The sequence below is a fragment of the Ailuropoda melanoleuca genome, chromosome 2 (genome assembly GCF_002007445.2).
Source record: "Ailuropoda melanoleuca isolate Jingjing chromosome 2, ASM200744v2, whole genome shotgun sequence".
In the NCBI taxonomy this organism is placed as follows: Eukaryota; Metazoa; Chordata; class Mammalia; order Carnivora; family Ursidae; genus Ailuropoda; species Ailuropoda melanoleuca.
The window spans coordinates 56,876,752-56,901,805 of NC_048219.1; the positions used below are offsets into that span (position 1 = coordinate 56,876,752).

At 39.8% G+C, this 25,054-nt stretch overlaps 1 protein-coding gene across 2 annotated transcripts in view; it reads right to left on the bottom strand.

Annotated features, from left to right (window-relative positions):
• Positions 1–24,163, bottom strand: part of COL24A1 (collagen type XXIV alpha 1 chain) — a 380,233-nt gene extending 356,070 nt beyond the window's left edge. The window contains exons 1-4 of one of the 2 annotated variants that reach the window (XM_034653814.1): positions 24,067–24,136; positions 23,502–23,969; positions 13,569–13,633; positions 12,701–12,795 (exon numbers count right to left, since the gene is read on the bottom strand). In XM_034653814.1, the coding sequence (XP_034509705.1) occupies positions 12,701–12,795; positions 13,569–13,633; positions 23,502–23,567 (226 nt within the window). In that variant the 5' untranslated portion in view covers positions 23,568–23,969; positions 24,067–24,136. Of the gene's footprint in view, positions 1–12,700; positions 12,796–13,568; positions 13,634–23,501; positions 23,970–24,066 lie in introns of both variants that reach the window. The other variant, XM_034653815.1, reaches the window with a different exon arrangement.
• Between the last annotated feature and the right edge of the window lie 891 nt (positions 24,164–25,054).

Below are 25,054 nucleotides of genomic sequence, written 5' to 3' on the forward strand. Positions count from 1 at the left end.
AAAATACAAATAAAAATTACATGGTTTTTAAAAAACAACAAAAATGAAAATACTGCAGAACAAAATCTATGGGATACAGCTCTAGAATTATCTTTTAGAAAGAAAGATTTATATTTTTATTCTGTTACCTTTAAAATTATAAATGTACACAATGTCCCTAGTTCTTTTTATTTAGACATATCTATTATTTCTTTCCTATGAACAGTGTTTCCTTTATTTTTTTCTCCCTCCTCCCCTTACACTTACCATCTAATATTAGCCAATAGAATTAGCTTTCTTAGCATTTACCTTTTTATTATTAAATATCCTGATAGTATTTTTATTTGCTTTATCAGCTTTGGATAATATTAATTCCCAGATTCTACATATGAGCCAATCAGCAAACTTAATGTACTTCCTGTCTTTTTTCCCTCTTCCCCTCCCATTTGTCAGTGATTGTACCATTCCTACATCAATTCATATGGTAACTTATATGCAATTCTGCTCCCACATTTTCTTCTAATAGGGCCAGTCTTTTTATAGTCCTTTTGTCAGATATTTGTTTTTTGATGAAGTTTATCCTCTATTACTCTCCTCAAGAACCATTCATGGGAAAATTTCCTGGATGTTTGACTTTTTAGAATTGTTTGTCGCTACGTAGCCTTGTATCTTAAATTTCATTGGATATAAAATTCTTTGCTGATACTTTCTTGAATATCTTATAGATACGATTCCACTACCTATAAGTGTGGAATATTAGGATAGAAAAATCTGAAATCAGTTAATTTTATATCTCCCTCTAAGTGACTCAATTTTATTTTTTTTACCAGCATGCCTCAAAGAGCTGTTCTTTATCTTTGAAGGGAAGTGCAGGTTTTATTAGGATATGGCTTCATATTGACCATTCTGGATAAATGTTTCCAGGCATACAGTATACACATTTGCTGTACAGATCCAAGTTTTGTTGTTGTTGTTGTTTACTTCAGCAAAGTTTTCATGAATTATATCCTTGGATATTTGTTCTGTTTTATAGTTTTTGTTTTCTTCTTCAAAAATTCCAATTATAAGTATGTTTCATCTCCACTGTTATCTTCCATGTCTATCATTTCTCTGCAATCATTTAAAATATGTTCTTTATCTTCAGTTCTGTTTGATTTTCTCATTTCTGTCTTTACCGTGTTTCCTATAATGTCTAATCTCTCTTTGTGCTCTTTCCAATCTCATCTTGATTTATGAAAAGGGTTTTTTCCTATGGCATCTTTTCTGACTTTTACAAGCTCACAATTCATATCCTTTTAATGTCTTGCCATATCTTCCTTCTCTTGAGTTCTTATGTTTCTGTTTTATGATCTTCCTTCATAGAGGTGTGGTTTTTTTTTATGTATGTATTCTCATTTTGCTGTTTTCCCCTATATTTTCCTTACCGTACCTTTGTATTTATGCTGTGCCAGTTGCTTTTAGTTACTTATTATTTCATAGTCCAACAATTTATAGAAGGACACTGAAGGAGAAGACAGAGGGCCATGCCTTCCAAATCTCAAAACCCAAAGGCTATTTTAGCATTACCAGCATTCCTTCCCAAATCTTTTTGATATAGCCTCACCTTCTTCTCTGAATCAAACCTAATCTAGCAGAACTTCTACAGCCAGCCGAGCTGGCAACACCTTACTCTACTTGCCCTGTATCCACTCTTATTGATATATCCTTCAGAATGAATCCTTCACCTTATGAAGTAGATTTGTGCATGTTCTGAGATCTGTCCCCACCGAGCCATTTAGCTATTATATGTTCTTCTTTCTTGTACTTGCTCCTGGGCAGCTTCTGTCCTCTCCAGATCCTGCAGCACTTGTTTTGTACAAGGGCTCAAGGTTAAGTACTTCAGGGTATGCTCCTCATCTTTAAAAAAAGTGCGTGGTTATGCTGTCACTTATATGCTTTTCTCAGCATATTTTGAGAGTTTGCAGATTTTATCAGTCCCTTGTTTTGCTGAAAATGGAGTCTTCAGGGTTAAATATTATTTTATTCTTTTTTTTTTCATATGATATCCAGAAACAGAAGTGGGAAGATAATATCTCATGGTTCCATGTCTATACTTAAAGTCTATACCTATTTCACAGATGAAGAATCTGAGGCCCAGAGAGATTACATAATCTCTCAAGGTCATATAGGTCAAGGTCATATAGGTGATAAATAGTAGAAATGGATATAAGTCCAAGCAGTCTAGCTTCAAAGTCTATAATCTTTGCCCCACCACACTGCCTCACAGCCACTCTATGCTCCACATCACCTCACATATACCTTGGCAAGCCTCATGAATTAATCATAGCAGTTATTTCTTCCCACAGAATCTTACAGTAGGAAATACACTCTGGGTAGCCCCCAAAGTTGGTATCTGAGTGGATATCTAAATGTTAATCCAGTTTTAAGTTTCCGGTCTTATTGTGAATATGTTTAGCAAATGCTTTGAGCAGATATTGATAACAGAACAGCGAACTCTTAAGGATAAAAGGCACAGATGAGAAGGAATGGAGAGAACAGGAGAAAGAAAGTCTTCTATCAGAGGATAGACTCTTTACTGTTAATTTAGGTCTGACCCTGGATATCATCAAACTGCAATTTGGAGGTTAAATTTAGATAATTGGTGATGTGGGAAACAAAGGCAGAAGAGAAATTATTAAATTTCCTTACTATCTACAGCCCATTGACAAGTCCTTGAAACAGGCAGTGTGAGTGACATTCCTCTAGGGACTCAACTGCCTCCGTGTTAATACTCTGCTAAGGGTAAAAGGCAACCTTAGCCCAATCCCCAGGATCTCATAAGTCTACCTTAACATATAAAAATTCCTTTAGAAATTTCCTTTATCTCTAAACCCCCCAAGATATGTGTTGGCAATCATCCCCCAAGCATATGGCCCACCGATATACATCTGAAAGGTCTCATGACTAAGGTTTTACTAGACGGTAATAAATAACTTCTTCCCAACAATAGCTAGCCCCTCAAGGTCCTGGTAACCTTGCTTCCAAAATTCCTTAGAGACTTATACTATCCCTAGCCCCCTTCCAACTTGAAAGTATATAATGGGCCACACCTCATGACCCCATGGCAGCTCTTTCTGCTTGCAACTCCTGTCCCCAAGCTTTCATAAAACCACCTTTTTGCACCAAAGACGTCTCAAGAATTCTTTCTTGGCCATTGGCCTCGAACCCTAATATCTTTTCCAACATCAATTGGTACCGAAGAATACAGCAAGAAAAAACTTAGCTGTCTGTAGTAAGTTACTTGTTTCATGAGTGGCCCTAACCACAAAATCAATGCAGTTTGTGTCACTTAGGAAATCAGTTACTATTTAAAGAATACTGATTACCAACTAGGCACTTCACTAAGTGCTTTGCTTTTTTTTTTTTTTCATTAAGAAATTTTTTTCCTTTAGAAATTTTTTTCTAAATAATTTTTTTATTTGAGTATAGTTGGCACACAATGTTATATTAGTTTCAAGTATACAAAATAGTTATTCAACAAATCTATGTGTTAAGCTCACCATAGTGTAAGTGTAGCTCCCATCTGTCCCCGTACAATGCTATTACAATACCATTGACTATATTCCCTGTGCTGTATCTTTCATGCCCAAGACTTCATTCCATAACTGGAAGTCTGTGTCTCCCACTCCCCTTCATTCATTTTGCCCATCCCCTCACCCCCCTTCCCTTTGGCAACCATCAGTTTGTTCTCTGTGCTTATAGCTCTGATTCTGCTTTTTGTTTGTTTATTCATTTGTTTTGTTTTTCAGATTCACATATGAGTGAAATCATATGGTATTTGTCTTTCTCAGTCTTATTTATTTCACTTGTGCTTTGCATTTTTTAAAGAATAAAAATAATAGCAGCATTCATTAATTCTATGTACCAAGCACTGTTCTCACCACTTTATTAAGCCACACAATGCTCACAATAACCCTATGAGGTAGGTAGTATGGCTAACTCTATCTGACAGTCATAAAAACTAAGTCACAGAGAATTTGAATAACTTTCCCAAGGTCACCCAAGTAGGAAGTGTAGAGACAGAATCTGAAAGCAGGCAGACCTTCTGACTCAATCTCTCAGGTGGCAACTTTTAGGAATGCATATGTCACCTAACAGCAGAACTGATTTTATCTTTTTCACCTATTTGCTTCTTAAACAGAGAATAAATCATGGTGTCACCAAGACAACGGGCTTTGCTCTTTTCACTGTAAACACCAAGACTAATGACTTCATCCAAAACATGATTTCAATAACCACATACGCTGACTCACAAACCTCTCTTCTGGACTTGCATATCCAATTGCCTACCGAATTTATGCAGTAGAGATTAGATGTCCTGCAAGCACTTCTAACTCAATATATTTTCCCCCACATTTGTTCCTCTTACTTTAATGCCTCTCTTAGTGAAGAACCCCACTACCAAACCACCAGCCAGAGTAATATTTTTATAGTGTCAATTATATCATGCCAATCTCCTGAACAAAATCCTCCCATGGCTTCTGTTACAGTAAAAATACAATCTAAACTCTTTACTTGGTGTATGAAACCTATGTCATCAGCTCCCTTCTTATCTCTTTTCTCATCTATTTTCATTTCATCCCACATTACTTTGCACCAGCCACACTGGTCTTTTCTTATTCCTTAAAACCACTAAACTCATTTTGAATTTGTGGCATCTGCACTTATTGTTCTTTCTGCTTAGAATGCTCTAAACCTTTCATTCATTCAGATCTAGGCTCAAATGTGACCTCTTCAGAGAGGCCTTCCCTGACAACAATACCTAAAATATAAAATTGTCCTCCTCCGTGCCCCAGTGACTCTCCAATATCTTACTATGCTTTATTTTTTCCTCACAACCCAGAAAATTTAGGGGGAGATATATATAAATATATCATATATATCACATTATATATGTGTATGTGTGTGTATATATATATATATATATTTATATACACACACATATATATACAGACTTGCCTATTGCTTTGCTCCCCAGTTGAAATGTTAAGTCCATGAGGTTAGCACTTCATCTTGTTTTACTGTTATATTCCAACATACAGAATAATGACTAAAACAAAGTAGGTCCAAAGTACTGCTTGAATGAATTAATTAATCAATCGAGCCATCTAACCAGAAACCTGGTAATCACCTTTAATACTTCCTTTCCACCCATTCTCCATAACTATTCAGTCACCAAGTCCAACACAAACCTTAGTTAAGCTCTCTTTATCCTTAGATTATTATCTTAGTCTCCTAATAGATTCCTTTGCCTCTTTTAAGACACCCTTATCCAATCTGTCATCCACACTGCTGCCAGAGAAACCTTTCTCTCTATGTATACAACAAAATGAACATTTAGTTCATGACACCACTTCCTATAACACATCAGTGGCTCTCAAAACTTTCAGTGTAAAACTGAAACTTCTTATTTCAGCCCTCAGGCCCTTAGTGATCTAACCCCTGCCTGTATTTCCAGTCTCATATCTCATGCCTTCCTAAAGAGCTTTCCCCTTTTTAATTCAAAGGTGATCAAACCCAAAAGATCAGAAGAGGAAGATATAGAGTGTAGGAAAAAAGGATCACTCTCAGCAAGAGAATATACTAAAAATAAAAGAGAACCATTAAATAAGGAATGAAGTATCCATGCTCTTTCAGCCTTATGGATGTCCTGTTTAAAAAAAATCTTTTTACCATTTTCTATCCCCTTGCTTTTTCATTAAAGGATTATGACTTATTTTAAAATAATTTTTGTGTAAGATATTCCATGGAACTGTGCATGTCTGTGGCACAGTTGATGAAGTTGAGCAGATTAGCACATTTAAGATCATCCTTATAATTGTGAGTGGTATGGTGGCCTTATCGCAAACTGTCAAATCATGCAACTGAATCATTGGGACTCCCTGTCTTGATTTCACTTCCCCCAGTCCTTCTTTTCCCCCCTTTCCACTACGGCACCCAAAACCCACACATTACTTGTGTAGTAAAAAATTTAACCTAGTTTACATTTGTCATCAGCTCCTAGGAGGCACTCCCTAAGCCCTTGAATATCTTGCCTGATAAAAATATCTTTATCTGAGCGTTGTGGACCACACCAGAGAGTCCAACAATGTGATTTATGGTAATCTGTTCAACCTCAAGAGGAACTGGAGACTGAGGTCAGCTACATGGGCAGTCCAGCCTGTCTACCTAACAGAGCCCCAGTAAAGACTCTGGACATGAGGGTTCAGGTGAGTTTCACTGGTTGGCAATATTCTGTACGTACTGTCACATATCATTGCTGGAAGAGTTGGCACTGACTCCACTGGGAGAGGACAACTGGAAGTTCTACATGTGGGACTTTCCTAGACCCTAACCCATGTGTCTCTTCTGCGGGTTGATTTTAATCCATGTTCTTTTGCTGTAATAAACCATAACTGTGACTATAACAGATTTCACTGGGTTCTATAAATCCTTCTAAAGCATTATTGAGGCTGAAGGTTGTCTTGGGGAACCTCAAACTTGTAGTTGGTATCAGAAATAAGCTTGGCCTTGCTGACTGCCCCCTTAGTCTACACTAGCCCTTACACATTTTTCCTTCAATGGTATCTGCTCACTCCATGGCATTCTCCACTCTCAATTTTTTTCTTTTCCATTTCTTAAATTTCTTGCCATATCAAAATATATCTATGTTTAAAAAATAATACGAAATCCCATTCTTTCAGAGCCCTGCTAAGTATATCCCCTCATGCCAAATTTACTTATAAGACTTAGTTTGAGTGTTACCTCCTCGTAAGCCTTCAGTGTAATTTTTGCCTGTTGTTGTTTTGTTATACACTAAAAGCAAATAGATCATACTCTATTTGCTAATAAAATCAATCTTCTAAGCCTATGGGGCTAATGCTGAGATGTAGGCACAGACATTCCAACCTTGCTCGCCTTTCATTTGAAACTTGTATAGTAAGCACCACTGATACTGTTATCACTAGTCAGAAGAAAAGAAAGAGAGAGAGAGGTAAGAAGAGAGGAAAATGGAGAGATAGAAAGTGGGGAGAGGGAGGAAGAATAGGAAAAGGGAGAGAAAAAGGAGAAACTGAGTCTCTAAAATTATGACTTATACCCTAGTATTTGACTTTAAATCCAGTGGCTAGATAATTAACTCTATGGTGGAGTATAGTATACGCCTAAAGAAATAGATATGGGAGAGCCAATTGTTATACTTGTTTTACAAGTTTTACAAGCACTTGTTTTTATAAGAGAGCCAAGCAAACATTGCAGCTGTCAATATTCAACAATATTCTATCATAAATCGGAGGAACAATAGTAATATTATGTTTGCCCCTCAAAAATGTAAGGATTCTTACATTTCTGAGTAAGTGGTAGCTTAAAAGATTTAAAAGTTACCAACTTTTAGATAAAAGGTTAAGAGTAATATCACTTAACAGAGTGTAATAAGTCACAGTGTTAACTCATTAAATAACTAAATTAATATAATATAGCACTTAATTTAATAAATTCTCACTGTTTAAAATTTTCATATATCTGGGTCAGCAAAATCTCCAAGCTATATTCTTTCTGGTTTGTAGAATTGAACAAATTAAATGATCGTTTAAAATAAAGTCACAAAGGGGCACCTGGGTGGCACAGTTGGCTAAGCATCTGCCTTCGGCTCAGGTCATGATCCTGGAGTCCCAGGATGGAGCCCTGCATCAGGCTCCCCACTCAGCGAAGAGTCTGCTTCTCCTTCTGACCCTTCCCCTTTCATACTCTCTCTCTCTAACTCTCTCTCTCAAATAAATAAATAAAATTTAAAAAAAAAAATAAATAAAATCACAAAGTTGTAAATAAGAAAAATAATATAAGCCTTAATATTCTTTTCTTTGCCAGTTTACCCAAATTGACTAAATTAACCAGGTAATTGTCCAATATCCACATTCTATTGTTCTATATAGCTTCAGCCAAATAGTCAGTGCTAGAATCAAGACTCAAATACAAGCTGCCTGGCTTCCAGCTCACTGAGTTAAGGAACGAAAGGAAGTTGCTTAAATTCAACTATTTTAGTTTATTTCAGTTTTTCAATATTATCAGTATATAGGAAAAGAGAAGGATCTTGAGTATTCTTTTTTCCTAAAGAAAAATTATTGTGTCTTCTTCATATAACAGGCATATACTAAACGCTTGACATGTATTATCTCATTTTACCCATACAACAACTCTATGTAGTAAGAACTATTATTATCTCCACTTTAGAGTTGCTGAAAATGAAGCTCACAGTGTTTAAGGGACTTGCTGCAGATCACATAGCTAGTAAGCCCTGGAACCTGGCTTCCGACTCTAGAATACCTGTGCTTTATTGAGCACCACCATCATACTGGGTAGGTGTGACTTTGTTCCTACTGTAAATAACACACCTATTATGGATAAAGAGATAAAAGCAAACTTGTTCATAAAATGAGAAATGAAGCTTTAACCTATGTGTAAAGATTTTCGTGACGTATCCATAAGGGGTTTCAGCAGAAAATCCTTGGAGTATCTGCAGCTAGAATGAGCTGATTCTCTGTTAACAATAAACACATTTTGGATTCATTTCCACAGGAAATACTCTTTTCATAAATAGTATTGTATACATGTGGTTTTCACACCTAGGGATCACGGAGTTGAGAACGCTGTGTACATTGGGGATTAGCTACACATCTTGCATGATGTACATTATCCCGCAGAGGCACTGCAGCTAGTCCATCTCTGGCGGCCAGCCCACCCACACAGACTGAGTAATAGGGAAAGCAGACCTTGTCAGATAAGGAAAGGGATCAATCTTCTGTCAAATCCTCAGAAAACTCAGCCTTAAATAAAGTTTTCCTTAAAGCAGAATCATGTATTCAATAGGTTATACCTAAAAATTAGTTATAAAACAAATGCAAAATTTAAAGATGTTTATTTATTTATTTGAGAGAGAGAGAACTTGCTCACATGAGCGGGGGTGTGGGGTGGGGGCAGAGGGAGAGGGAGAAGCAGACTCCCCACTGAGCAGGGAGCTCCACATGAGACTCCACCACAGGACCCTGGGACCTTGACCTGAGCTAAAGGCAGATGCTTATCCAACTGAGCCACCCACGAGCCCCACAACATTTAAATTTATTAACATGGTATTTTAAGTTATTCCCTTGGCTGTGCTAAAGCTTCAAGGAAAAACTGAAAACATGGCAAATAACAGATATTTACATCTGTTCAGTCTTAAAATCGCACTAAAATGAGAACAAGGAAATGGGCTTTAAAACTACCTGGGCAAAGGGAATGGCTGGAAGAGACAACAGCAGATAAGAGATATCAAGAAATTTTTGAAAGATGACAAGCACAGGAAGGAATTAGCAAAAGCGGAAAAAAACAAAAAACCAAATCCTGAACACTACAGACACGTAGTGTAGCATTGTAAGTACTAATGCAGGTGGGCCAACTCACATCAAAAAAAACCCTGAAAAGGCTCAAGAACTGAAGATGCCAAGTCAGTGAATTTAGGAGGGGGGCATGGGGCTTCAATGGGGGGGTAGGGTGGTAAAAGTCTGTATAAGAAGCTTTGACACCACAATAGAAAATTAAAGCTTACTTGTGTAGAAACATTGAATCAATCATAGCAGGAGATGGAAGAGAAGCACCATAATGAGAACAAGCGGATTCAGTTAACCTCTCCATACTAAAAAATGAGACAGCCCCTCTCCCCCACCCCAGAACCTCTTTATATCACTTAACTCCAATAACAGAGGCAACTAGGATTATATTCCACGAGTAAGATATTGAAGAATTCTTTTCTAAAGAAACTGTACAGCCTTAGACACTCATGGCCAGCAAGAAAATGGTCAGCTAAGTTCCTACTGCAAGCCCCTCCATGTAAAATATATCAGTTAGCAAGCCTACCCATGAAAACAGTTTCCAAACATATTTTTAGTGCCTTACTTTAAAATGACAAAACAGGTTGTACAGACATAAAGACTTTTTCCAACATAAAAGACAGACCAAAACAAACAAAAATTTATAGGAAACAAAGGCAATGTGGGGAGCACAAGAAAAGTTCAAAAAAGTTTTTTTTTTAAGATTTTATTTATTTGAGAGAGAGAGAATGCACATGAGCCAGGGGAAGGGCAGAGAAGCAGATTCCCTGCTGAGCAGGGAGCCCGATGTGCTTGATGTGGGGCTCGATGTGGGGCTCGATGTGGGGCTCGATCCTGGGACTCTGGGATCATGACCTGAGCTGAAGGCAAACGCTTAACCAACTGAGCCACCCAGGTGCCCCCAAAAAGTTATTATCTTTAGATACATAAGAGTAGATATTGCATCAAAAAAACAAGAACAAGATGTTATCTTTTTTTTTTTTAAAAGAACAATCTGAGTAAGAAGGCTCTTAAAAATTTAAATACAGGAGAAATAAAAAAAATTAAATGTTTGGAATAATGACTCATGAAAATTTAATATAAAATAGAATAAAAAACAAAGAGGAAATAGGAGTTAAAAATAAGAATATAAGACAGTCAAGCCAGGAGATCCAATATCTCAACAAGAGAACTTACAGAAAGAGGAAATATGAAGAAAAAACTAACACAGAAAAATTGCCAGAAAATGAAAGAAGTTTCTACATTGAAAGTCCTACTGAGTGGCCAGCACAGTAAGTTGAGAAAAGATCTGTACCAAGCACATCACTGCAAAATTTCAAAGTACCAAGGATAAACAGGTGATCTTAAGGATTTAAGGAGGAAAAGAAAAAGGTCACATATAAAGAATTAATATAACAACAGACTTCTGAACTGCAAGCCAGAAGACAATGGATGGAAGTCTTTAAAACGGAAAGAAAAGCCTACAGCCTACAATTCTGTACCCACTCCAATTATCTTCAAGTTTATGGGTAAAATAATCACATTCTCAGAAAAGCAATATACACATTCTCAGGATGCTACTGGATGATACGCTCCACTCAAATAAGGAAATGAATGATGAAAAGGAAAATAGGAGTTCCAAGACACTGGATCTGACACAGATGAGAGACATTAACTCTGCAGGAAGCTTAGAGAATTACCAATCCACAGTAGAACAGGAGAATTTTAGCTTTTAAAAGGAATAGCTCCAAAAAAACCAAAAAAACCAAAACAAAAAAACAAAAAAACACAGATGGTTAGTGTATTTGGTTTGTTTTATTCTTTTTTTTTTTTTTGGAAAACATTTTTCAAAGTTTTTCAATTTTTTTCAACTATCTAAGAATTAGTGATAGTGACATCTCCTGATTAAATGTTACATTATTGTTTCATGCCAATTTAATAAAAAAAATGTACTTTAGGAAAAAATTACTTCTAAGTTTCTGATAACACACTACTATTTTCATTTCATTTTTTTAAAAAGATTTATTTATTCCAGAGAGAGTGCACTCATGTGCACACACGCACATGCGAGCAGTGGAAGGGGTAGAGGGAGAGGAATAGAGAGTCTCAAGCAAACTCCCCTCTGAGCACAGAACCCAACACGGGGCTCAATCTCACAACCCTGAGATCATGACCTGACCCAAAATCAAGAGTCGGCTGCTTAACCAACTGAGTAACCCAGGCGCCCCTTTCATTTCTTTTTTTGAGCTCAAAAAAGTATCCAATTTTTGGAAGTCAAAAGGTTTAAAGAAGATTTTTCTTTTTGTTAAGAACTAACAATAAAATGTTATGGTTATAGGAAAACTAAAAATTACGACATTCACTCTGAAACAAAGGAGCATATTTTATATTCTATAAAAGAAATCTTAAGGCCGAAAGATATTATTTCCTTCATTGGTTCTGAATTTTTTTTAAAAAATCCATAAAAAATTTTCAGTTTTCCTTATATCCTTCTTTGCCTAGGTTTTTAATATCTTGATAATGCTACCTTTTGTAAATTATTAAACTCATGACACCAGCAGATGGCAATTGTGAAGCCAAGAGATGTGTAATGGGAACAGGGTTTTTTTGTTGCTGTCATGGAGGGACAGGCCTAGATTCAAGTCCCAGCTGTATGAGCCTGAGCAAACCCCTTCAGTTTCTTCATCTATAATCCCTATGCTGGAGGCTCATTATGAAGATTAGAATAATACATGCAAAGTGCCAGCCAAGGACAAGCCACAAAATATATATGCAATTAATAATGACACTTTTCCTTCTCTTTTTGATCTTCTCTGTGGTCCAAGAGGCACGGTTTTAAAGAGTTTGTAGACTTTGCAATCAAAATACCTGAGTTCAAATCTTGGTTCTTCCATATATTCACCTGTAACCCTTGGGGTAGTTACTTATTCTTCTTAACCTTGTTTTCATCAATTCTGTCATGGGCATAATTATAAAAACCCTGTGATGAGGTACTAGTGAATATATATTCTACAAGCATGGGGCTGGTACACAATAAGTTCTCAGAAGGTATAACGTAAGTAATAACAATGAACTAAAAGATACAGTTTCTCTCCTCTTCAAGGCTAATTAAAGCAAAATAAAGTAACAGAAATGACTTAGTCAAGAATAGCATTTCATGAAGTTATATGTGACATGCGACCTAATTAAACCATTTCCCCGTAAAACAGAAAATGCCTTCCAAGATATCTTTTAATTCATCTATGTGCTACTTGACAGAATACTTATCTACTGGCAGTTTGGGCAATCAGATAGAGTACCACCCCCTCCTTTGTGCACCCTCTCTCTACCTCTGCATATTTCATTTACTTCTTTCTTACTGTTGTTTAGTTGATGGACCAAATTGGCAAGTCGCTTGTGGACTTGGTCGCTGATTTGAAGTGTTGGTTTTGTCAGAATGCATAATTTGGCAGCCCTGCTGATACAAGACAGAGGAGCAAAACAAAAAAAGGGGGAGAGGCATGGTGATACAGTCTGTAGATCCAGCATAATTCCTGGGTTTTTCTCTTTGACTTCGGCTTTTTATTTTTTTTAACCTTTGACAAAGGCACTTGTTTTTACACTTTGAGGCCAGAGACATTCTCTGATTTATATTTCCATCACTGGCAATTAGGACATTAATGTGGCAAATAGAAGATACTTTTTAAAATGTTATTTAATAAATTAATTTGAGTATACATAGGTTCCTGAAACTCTATCACCATAGTACCAAAGCAACTAGCTAGCATGCAAAAACAAAACATTGAACTATTTTCTAAACCTCTCCATTTGAATTAAATAAAAATCCCAAACCCACTGGTATGCAAATTGTATTTTGTTTCTTAATGATGTAAATCTAGATGGAACATTTAGTATATGCTTGTGTTGTTTCAAGAAGTGCAAAGGTAATTCAGTCACAGTTTGCCACCCCCAAGAACTCCCACTTCAAATGAAGTTACAAGCAAAGCCTTTTCACTATACAAAACTCCCCTTTTATAGAGAGTTTGCTTAAAAATGTAAGTAATTTCTTAAAGGTCATATTTCCCCCCAAAATTGGTTTCTTCACCCTTACATTCTCATTGTACTGGATAGAATTTTTTATTGTTTCGTGTTGAATTTAAGGTTCTGATGATTTTAAAGTCATATACTTCTGCTGTTTGGAAGCAGAATTTTTATATAAGCAAATAAGTAACAAGGTAACTTTCTTACCTTGTTCTTGTGCATGAACAGCACCCCCTGCCACACATAGCACAATAAAATGAAGAAGCAATTTCCTAAAAAAAAAAAGGGGGGGGGATTTTAGTGGATATTTACAACGTATGAATCATATAAAACCCAAAATGAACTCTAGTACAAGATTAAGAAATAATCTATCATTTTTTTAAAAAATTTATTTATTTATTTGAGAGAGAGAGAGTGAGAGAGAGCAGGAGCAGGGGTGAAGGACACAAGGAGAAGCAGACTTCCCGCCTAGCAGGGAGCTCAATGCGGGGCTGGATCCTGGGACTCTGGGTTCATGACCTGAGCTGAAGGCAGACGCTTAACCAACTGAGCCACCCAGGTGCCCCAAGAAATAAGCTATCACTTTAATTAACACAGTATTTTAGTACTCATCATGGTTTAAGTTCCAGCTTTGCCAGTTATTATACGACTTGGGGCACACTTTTTATCACCCCAGTGTTTTTTCATCTGTTAAATTTATCTCATAAACTTTTTCAAAGATTAACTGAAAAATTTCATGTAAGGCACACAATATAGTACCTGGCACATAGGAAGCACTCAACAGCTGTGAACTAGTATAAACGATATTATTACTATTATGACTATATATTACATCAAACTACGATACATGTAATTTTATACAAAGTAATATAAGTTTACACAAAGTAACAGAACTTATAGTCACTTAACCATAGTGACTATAAATTGTGGAACCAGTGATTTGTTTAAATGAATGTTTATATGTAAAAGCCATTTATCATATCAAAGCCATTTGAATATCACTTGTACCAGATTCATGATATTTGAGTTCTGAATAGCAATGGCCTGTAGATGTCAACATCGAACATTTTGATTAGCAATACTTGTGAGCACAATACTCAATCACTGCATATCAAAATGTTCATTCATATTGATTAGCTGAGTACAAATATTTTGTGATTTTTTTTTAGTACAACCAAACTTTTCATAGATTTTATTGAGTAGTCTTCAAAATTGGCTATATCTACCTCCCAAGTGAAAACCATAGAGAAATTTCAAAGGTAATGGAACGCTTGCTGAAAACAATAGTTGATCACCTAACTGCTTTTTTTTTTTATTCTAACCCAGGAATTGCTTTTTTTTTTTTTTATTCTAACCCAAGGACTTCCTGAATGACATTTCTGTAAAATATAGTTCTGTAAGGAGTGATTACAAAGCCCCCTGAAAAATAACTTTTATTAAGTTCCTGGTGTACTAATAGTAATTGGTACATTTTCTATTTATTACCAATGATATGTTTTTTATCTTTTCAACTAGTATGAGGAGCATGTTAATATAACAGAAATAATCTTTACAAAGTGAGCCAACAATATATAATTATACTTTTCTCCTTAGTATAATGGAACTATCTTTTATATTAAAATGGCCTTAACCATATTTTAGTAAGTGAAAAATGCATACTCTATGGTCATACTCAGTATAGAGCACAACTTTTATAAGACAAAGTTTTGATAGAATACTTAAAACTGTCATCAATTCTATATTCTAATCAATCGAACGATTACAGAAATTTCAACTGGTATAGGCGAATAGCTGAACCATGTATTTTAATGAAGCATATAAAAGATTCCTATTTGTGGTGTCATCCATTTAAAACAATTGGGGGAATGGGATAGGCTGGTGATGGGTAGTAAGGAGGGCACGTATTGCATGGTGCACTGGGTGTTATACGCAACTAATGAATCATCGAACTTTACATCAAAAACCAGGGATGTACTGTATGGTGACTAACATAATAAAATAAAAAAACATTAAAAAAAAACACAATAGTTCTCAGATGTTAGTTCACTAAAAGAACCACCTGAGATGCTTGTGAAAAATGCAGATTTTGGGCTTGCCTCAGAGATATGATTCATAAATCTGGAGTGAATCCTCAGTTTGTATACATCTTTAACTAGGTGATTCTAATATGGATTGTGCATATATTAAACTCTGAGAAACAACAATTTAGAACATTTACTACACAAATATTCTTTTGCTTAAATTATAATCTAATTTTATGATATGACCTAAGAGTATTTGACCCTTGGGAGGGTTGTTGTTTTTTTTTGTTTCATTTTTATCCTTTTCTACGGCTCTAGATCAGTGGTTTCAAACTTTACTGTGCAGCAGAGTCACCCGGAGGGCTTGTTAAAGATTCGCTGGGCTCCACCCTGAGAGTTTCTGACTCAACAAGTCTGGGGTGAGGTTCAAGAATTCGCATTTGTAACAAATTCCCAGGCAATGTTGATGCTGTGAATCTGGGCTTCACATGGTGAGGACCACTGCTCAGGAATAGATGATACTTAACAGTGATGAAAGCCTGCCTGTTTGGAATCTGGTCTTTACCTTCACTGCACAGTGGAATCACCTGGGGAGTTTTCAAACGAATACTTGAGTCTTGCCCTCTGCACCTGTGCCCTCAGAGAGTCTGATTTCATTTGTCAGTGGTACAGGGATTTTTAAACACTCCCCAGGTGATTCTACTGTGCAAATAAGGTGAGGCCATCTGTGCGAGATTGAAATATCTCTAGGTTCTCCAGGATGGATCCCAAAGCGATCTAGAGTTTGAGTAAAAAGAGGCTCTTTTCCTTTCAACTTTGTATTTTCGAAAAATAACTGGGAGGATATAGACCAGTGAGACTAAAAAATAGCTCAGGCTTATAATCACAGAGGGAAACTGCATCAGATTAGCAGAAAATGGAATGTGAAAGGAATCACGTCTCATCTGCCCAAGGTAATCTGGCTCACTCAGAGTTTAGAAATAATCCAACAGGTACTCTCCTATTCAGAGGAAGCTAACTAATGAAGAGTACAACAACCAGAAGTATTCATTTAGCAATTCAGCCAACTCATAGACTTCCCCAATGACCTTAGGGGAGAAAAATGAAAAATAAAGTTCTTTCTAGACATGTTAACAAGTCCATTCCTGGTGTAAGGCAGGAAAATATGAACACATCAAACATCATCCCTTAGCCAGGTGATTTTAGGGGATTATGACAAATCAGTTGAGCCATACCTTATGTGTATTAAAACCAATGACTGATAGAGACTACTACAGAGAAGTAGAGATTGATGACTGAAAGAGATTTTTTCTCTTTTTTCTAATTATGTCCCAAACAGCCACCCAAGGAAGAACATATGGATATCCATATCAAAAGCAATATGGATTTCATTACACCTGACCTCCCCTCCCCTGAAGCTACAGCCATATCACATTATACTGTATTCTCTGGAGAGACCTTGTAAGTATCTTAAAGGCCCTCTTCGTTTCCACCTGTCAGAATCTTAAGTATCATCAAAGCCTAATTTGAATAACATCTGCTCCATGAAGTTTCCATCATCTCTAAAGACGGCTGGCTCTTTCCCTCTTCTCTGTACTCTTAATGCTTTAATTGTAACTTTATTATATGCCATATATATTGTACATTTTAGGATTAATTAGTAAGTAAATAACAAGCAATGGGCCTTCACCTTTTATCTATTTCTTACATGAAATTGACACTTAAACATTTTTAACTGATCTACCCAGGTGTCCCTTTAAAAAAAAAAGAAAGAAAGAAAGATTTTATTTCTTTGTCAGAGAGAGAGAAAGAACACACAAGCAGGTGGAGCAGCAGGCACAGGGAGAAGCAGGCTCCCCCCTGAGCAAGGAGCCTAATGCAAGACTCAATCCCAGGACCCTGGGATCATGACCGGAGCCTAAGGCAGATGCTTAACCCACTGTTTAATAAACATTTTTAAAATGGAAAGGAGTAACAATAACATCTCCCAATGACTGAGGAATTCAATTTTTCCCTATGGACCTAATTCTTTTAACACTTGGGAAAAGTAAAGTAAAATAAATAAGAGTACTTTTACTTGGCTGTCCAAAGAGAGAAAGAAAAGAAAGAAGAAGGTTTAAACATATCTGATATGATAGGGTAAGTGGAAAGGCTGCTGCTTCTTCTTTTTTTTTTCACTGTAACTGTTTTTCTCACCTCTGAAGTGGGAACTCAGAAAAGACATCAAGCTTAATTGACATAGTCAAAGAGCCAAACTCCATCATTGTATGAAATGGATGTCTAATGAATCCAAGCTTTCTGGAAATTTTCCAGTTGGGCGGGGCTTGTTTATATTTTTGGTTTTACCCCCCTCTCATGATATCACATTTACTATACATTCACCTAATGAAGAAAAAATGTCACATTTCCACATTAGCAGTAGATGATAGAATTCTCAAGGGTATCAGCTGTGCTTTATGCTTTTCGTACCATGTATGCATTTAGTGCTAAGACACGCTGGAGTCGTTGAATAAGTTAAAAGTAAAACTGCATTAGGTTGGAGAGAAAACAACATGGCAAACACTAAACCTGGTTCTATTTCTAATTTACTGTGTGATCTTGGATGGTTTATTTCGATGTTCTGAGTCTTGGCTGACTCAACTAACAGGTGATGAGATAATATAAATTTTATATTTTGCTTTCTAAATAGAAAACCCTAAAATCTGTGTCTGTGGTAGGATCCTGTTAGTATACTAGTATTAGAGGACAAAGATCAAATTATTCAGCAAGATGTTCCATAAATCACTATATATGACATGATGTTTAACCACCAATCTGGAAAGGTCTTCCTGAAGTTCTGGCCAATACTCTTTTAATTACGGAACTTAAAATACACTACTAAGTTTGCTCATTTGTTCACATATTTACTTTAACAAAAAGTCTAGTTGGTATATTAAATATGACTACTTTTCAAATATTCGAAGCATGTCTGCTTTGGGTCACTTTTCTGTACGTCTGGACTCTACGTCACTGACAGAAAGTAACAGAAGTACATATACTCAGACATTTCACAAAATCAGGCCAGATCTGAAAGAAGTCAAGAATATGGTAACAGTCAATAAAAGTTCAGAAAATATAACCCATGATATTAATATCTGAGGATCTCTAGCAAAATATGAAATTGTTCTCTGTGTCTGGTCTGCTAGCCACATTTTCAGTATTGCAGAAGCCACAATCAAAACATAACCAGACATGTGAGAGGTAAAGGCCTGGAGGAGATCAGACAGGAAATAGATATCCAAAGACCATACTCAGAATATTTAAGGAACAAATATCCATCCCAGGCATCTTCCCTAAATAATTCTTACAGCTATTTAACTTTCTCTTTCTCTGATGGCTTTAAGTTACTTTAGGAGAATCCCAGGCATCTTTTTGTTTAGGGCACCCAGGAGACTCTGACATATTGTGTCTGCAGACTACCAAAGCGCTTTCTGACATAGATTCAAGTTATAAATGTAAGGACCTGTGAAATCTTATAAATAGGGAAAATTTTTTGAATGAGATGATGATTTTAATTTAAACCAACTGGAAAATGCAAAATTATCTGAAAGTGATACATGTGATAGATATCGATAATTTCAACAACTACCATTACACTACATTTCCAAGCCAAAAATTCCTTTAAGTCATGACTTTACAGATTTTGCTCTTTACTAGCTGCAAAGAACCAGAAATAGTAACATTTCCATCCTTTGTTGCCCAAATAACTGAAGGTCAGTTCTCAAGCCAGCAGTGGGGATAAAGTCGGATGATTCAGGGAGTAAAGTGTTATCACTAACTTATATACAATGAATTTCTGAGACTGTCAATTCAGCTCAGTAGGTACTTGTACAACTAATACAGTGTGAGGCATACTAGAATTTTGGTTAAATTTCAAGCAAACAGGCAATTCATGAAGTACAAGGGAGATAAACGCTTAAGGACTTCAAGCGATCAAAACACCTAGAGTCCAGTCAGTAGTAGGGAAAATACCTCACCTAGTCCATCCTTGTAATACCCCCAGAGATTGTTAAAATGATTGCTGCCTAGCCTAGCAAAGTTCCTGGCACACACTAGTGTTAACTCCAGTTTTTTACATGAATCAGTCAATCTTCGGTTAGCAAGACTATCAGGTGGTCTTGAGTTTCAATAAACATACAACTTCTCTAGCATCTTCTACATGCACACTGATCCCAAGATCAAGAAGTCAGGTCATCCTAACCTCCATTTATTTCGCTAAGAAAGTAACCCAGTTTAAAGACTTTTCAGAATCTGGTCTCTTGTCTACAGATCCAGCTCCAGTCACTCCTCCTCTAGAAAGCGTGCTCTAAAATCAACTTCACTTCTTTCAGGCCCTCAAATCAACTGTGCTATCTCACCTCTCAGCCTTTTACTGTTCTGTCTGGAAAGTTCCTTGCCTTTTCCAGTTAGGTCTCAGTGAGGATTTCATTTCCTTTGGTCAGTCTTTCTTTCCAGGATTACTGTTCTGTATCTACCCCACTTACCCAGGACTTCTAGGTGTCCTCCTGTCTGTACCTTTACCTCATTTTGCTATACCTGGTTGTTCATTTTCTGTCTCCTATACTAACCTGGGCACATTAGGGCAGCAGTTGTGTTTCTGTCTCGCTCTACCATTGTATCCCTTCTGCTTAGAGCCATGCTGGGCACGTAGTTGGAGCTCAGAAAACATTTGTTGAACAAATGAATGAATGATTGAGTGAACGATTGAGTGAATGAATGCCAGAATAATGTTAGCCTTTTATGAGAATGAAAATGAAATGATCTTTACCTCACTTCTCAGAGTTACAAATTCTAAAATAACTCATAATTGCAAAGCATGGCAAGGAAACTAGCACAGCTATTTTAATTTCCATAATAAAATTTATTTTTTCTCCTGCCACTTCACAGATTACCAAGCAGAATGTCTATGCAACACTCAAAACTACTTTCCATAAATTATAATCCCTCTCCTTGAGACATTATTTTAAACATCTACTTGAAAGCAAAGATAACTAAGCAATTTTTAAAAAGTTTCATGCCCACTAGGAAATAGATGTTTATATCCAAACCTACCCCCCCCCACACACACACACCTTGGTTATAGAAACTCTTTAATTACAATAATAACCTGCCTGGGGGACTTTCTGATACTGTTAAATCGTTGTATCTAACACTGAGTTTTGGTTTTAATTTCTTTTTATTACTTCCACAAATTCACATTAGGTAACTCACTTAAAAGCAGCCCCATGAAATAAAATGTCTTTAAGGATCCAGTTTTAAAATTGCAAATGTTTTTGGGTGAGTAATCAGAATTGTGATTTTAAAAAGCTGCTCCTGTTCTTACAAAAGCGTCACCACAAAAGGATGGTGGAAAATTAAAACCTCAAGGATTTCATTAGAAATTCTAAGGTTTAATTCAGTGGACTGACATTATCATCAACTAATCAGCTGTTTCTGCTAAGTCCCCTCCCTACAGGGTTGGTAGCAGGGTATTTTTTTTTTAAGTTTATATTTTTATTTATTTATTTATTTGACAGAGAAAGAGCACAAGAAAGCGGGGAGTGGGGTTGGGGGAGCAGAGGCAAAGGCAGAGAGAGAAGCAGACTCCCTGAGAGCAGGGAGCCCAATGTGGGCTGGATCTCAGGACCCTGAGATCATGACCTGAGCGGAAGGCGGAGGCTTAACCCAATGAGCCACCCAGGCGCCCGGTTTTAGTTTTTGTTTTTGCTTTTTCTTTTTTTTTAAGATTTTATTTATTTATTCGACAGAGATAGAGACAGCCAGCGAGAGAGGGAGCACAAGCAGGGGGAGTGGGAGAAGAGGCAGGCTCATTGCGGAGGAGCGTGATGTGGGGCTCGATCCCATAACGCCGGAATCACGCCCTGAGCCGAAGGCAGACGCTTAACCGCTGTGCCACCCAGGCGCCCCTGTTTTTGCTTTTTTTGTTTTTTTGTTTTTTGTTTTTTTTTTTTGATTGACGAGCGCTTAATTCTTTAAGGAAATTGGATTTTTTTGAGAAACAGTTTTCTCAGATCAGTTAGTAACCACCTTTCCCCTACTTGGCACGGGTATGGTTGGAGGTATAAGGGGGTGTAATCTGATATAACCTTGAATTACCCTTAATTCTCTGCAGCCCAGCCCCGCTGATAACTGTATGGAACAAACTGAATGTCAAAGGAGACTGCAAGGTCCCTGGCGGAGAGACCTTCTAGACCAGTACCTTCACCCAGGATCTGCTTCACCCAGGATCTGCTATCAACCCCAATTCTCTCAGCAAGGGTTCTTTTCTCATTCCACATAGTCTAATTTTTCCTCAGTTCCTTGATGTAATCCATTCTGTTTGGTTTCTCTGCCTCCCTCCCCCCAATCATCTGGACCCAATTTACAAACCCCAAACTGCCCAAAAATTTATGCAGGGCCTTTTCTGGGAGAGTCTGGAAGGGAATAGTAAACCAGACAAGGCAGAGGCCAGGAGCAGAAGATCTGCTTTAATCCGAGAGGTGGTCACAACTACCGTCCCCGCGGATGGTTGGCCAACGACGCAGGCCTTGCTCAATGGCCAAGGGAAAGCCCTCGGGGTGGGAGCTGGCGGGGAAGGCAAGAAGCGCACAGGGATGAACGCGGAGGTTGCGGGCGGGCCAGGCGGTGGACCGCCTCACCCAGCCTCTCCGGGGGGCTGGACCCGTGGGGGCCCGAAGGTCATTCCACCGACCCGGGTCAACAGGAAGATGCGCGCGGTCCCGCAGGATCGGCTGTGCCCGGAGCCCGGCTTTCACACCGGGTCCACGAGGAGGGGTTTTATTGAGAAATGTGGCGGGAAACGTGCCTGGGAAGCCGGCGCGACCCGCGTGAGTCGCCCTGGGGAAGTTAACCGGCATTGCCCGAGCTCTTCCGGGACCCGGGGCTCCCGGGTCGCCGGCACCTGGCCCCAAGCACTGGATTGTGACCTTTCCTGCGCACTGATTGGTCCGGCTTCGGGCGCGTGGGGAGGTGCGTCCTCCTCAGCCGGGAAGCGCAGCTGCCCAGGCGCCCAGGGGTCAGAGCAGAGAGCGCGCGAGCCCCAACCACGGTCGGCTGCATGCGGCTGAGAAGCACATGTGCACACAAACACTGCCATAAGGCGGTCTCTCTCCGCGCCCCGCCTCCCTCCGCCTGCCCTCCCCTCCACTCACCTACTCTCCCAAGGGGCAGCTTCGGGGCAAAGAATGACCGGAGCCGCTTTGGTCCCTCCCGTCTCAGGGGCCAGAAGCAAACTTGCATAACCCACTGACGTCTTCCAGGGGGAGCAGGGCAGCCAGCCAAGGCGTGCATCCCCCTCCACGCTCTTTTCCCAGTGAGGGAGTGAGCAGGAGCAGGTACAGCGCCCAAAGAGGAGGTGGGGTGCCAGTCCGGGCCTGCGCGAACACTCTGCGGGAGGCGCAGCCCCGCCCCCGCGTCCAGCCCCTTCCCCAGTGACAGGCCAGTGAGGCAGGACGCAGCCTCGGCCCCAGATGGGCAGCACGTGTGTTGGCCTCCTAACGACAAGAGGCGATTGCCTCTGAGTCTAGCCACACCCTGATGCTCGAGGTTTTGAGGGTACCCTCTCCTCCAGTCCAGCAACCCCACCCCAAGTCTGTGTCCCCGCGGTCCAGGCCGCCCGCACAGAGCCCAGAGGACTGCCGGCGCCCAGCAGTCCCCAGGCTGGACGCCCGAAGAAGCACCACGGGAAGCAGAACCTCAGCCAGGGCCCTTAGAAAGGAGAAGGGAAGGAGGGCGCGAGGGCGGCGGGAGCTGGAGCTCCAGCCAGCGTCCGAGCTGAGCTCGGGAGTCGAGGGGACCGCGGCCGCCGGCACCGGGACGAGGGCCAGCGAGCTTTCCCTCCCCAGCCGCAGGACCTCTTTAGCATAAACTTTCTGAGAGATCCACTGGCTGGAGGCTTCCTTTCAAACACGGTATTTTACAAATTGAGGAGACAAGAGGAGGATGCCACGGCTGCTCGCCGGCTCCCAACTTCAAACAGTGCGAAGGAGCGGGAGCACGGATCTCCAGCCGGCTCAGAGGGTCGGGAAGTTGGGGAGAGGGATGGGTCTAACCCTAGCATCCGGGCGAGTGGGCTACTTACGTTTTTGCCGTGTGGGAGACCTTTCCACGCCTTGTCCTGTAGGCTCCTAAATGCATTTGTATGCATTTGTCCCTGCAGCGAAGCGCTAACGGAAAACAGAAGGCAACTCCGAACTGCTAAGGGTGCAGGTACTGGCCATGAAAAAGGGGGAAAAAATCACATGAAAACGATGCTCCCAAACCGCAACAACAACAAAAAGGGAGGAGGGAACTAGGAAAGGGAAAGAAATAGCACCCAAGGGGTAGATCAATCAGCTAGGCTTAGCTCCCTAGCTCGGCAACGGACGAGACCGGGGGGAGCGCTCCCCTGGGAGGGCGGGCGAGGAGCAAGACCTCACTGGCAGGCGGCGGGGCGCCGGCAGCAGCTGGAACTCCGCCGCGAGTGCAGCCCTCGAGTTCACTTGCGGTTCAAAGGCGACTCTGTGACTCCAGTGGAGTCCTCTGCTTTGGGCCTGGGAGGAGAGAAGGGCTGGGGGAGGGAAGGAGATGAAGGGGGTGTGTGTGGGGGGGGGGGAAGTCCTTGGAAGCAACCCGCGCCGGAACATTTGTCAGACAAGCACACACACCCACTTCGGAAATCTAGTCGGTGCGAGGGGGCCGGTGGCAACTGCAGGCGCTCAGCGTTGACTGCCGCCGGCTGCTTCCCCTGGAAGAAGAGGAGCCCAGCAAATCCGGCCGGTGTTAAATTTCACCGCTCACTGACTTGCAATGACATCACCCAACACAGCGCACACCTCCCCCTCTGCCCCGCAACCCACCCCCAGCCCGCGCGGGGCTTCCGCGCCCCTGTCCGCAAGTCCCCGGGCCCGCAGCGCCTGGGGAGCGCTCGCAGCCGCCCCGGGAATGCCCGGACGCTCTCTCTTCCCATGCCACCCTCCTCCTGGTCCCCGAAGCTCGTAGGTGACTAGTATCCTTCCTTCGTCCCTTTTTCGGCAGTCCCCAATACGATGTTTTCCTCTTGCATGTTTCTCATCCCCAATCTTTTTCTCTGTCCTCTTCACGCACGCCCTCTGAAATCCTACTCAGCGGAGCCCTTCATCTAGACCTCCTTGCATTTTTTGCAGTGATGCTTGTGGCCTAAGTCGTATTATAAACGGACTGTGACGGTTCTCGTTTCTACCTTTCCTTCCCTTCACTCTTGCCTTTCAGTCTGCCCCCGTACTACTTTTCTGCTGGTTTTTCTCTCCTGTAACCCACTTTTCTGCTTTCTGCCCTTCTCTAGCTTGTAAACATGGATTAATGATCTGCATTTATGCATCCAGAACATGCTAACAGACTGTGGTCTTTCCAATTTGAATATCTTCTCCGATTTTTGTAACAAATTTCTTGTTTGACATACGCCTCCACGCCCGCACAGCCTTTTCACAGCCTGACAAGTCCACCTTCCAAGTTTTGGGAGGTAAAAAAAAGCTAACCATCTGATTTTATCTTTTTATTAATAAGACTGGAAACTCCAGTAGGCCAGGGATCTGTTATCTTGCTCATTGTATCTCCAGCACCTAAAATACTACTTAGCTTGTCTGTTTAACCAGTGACTGCTGCATACTATTGAGT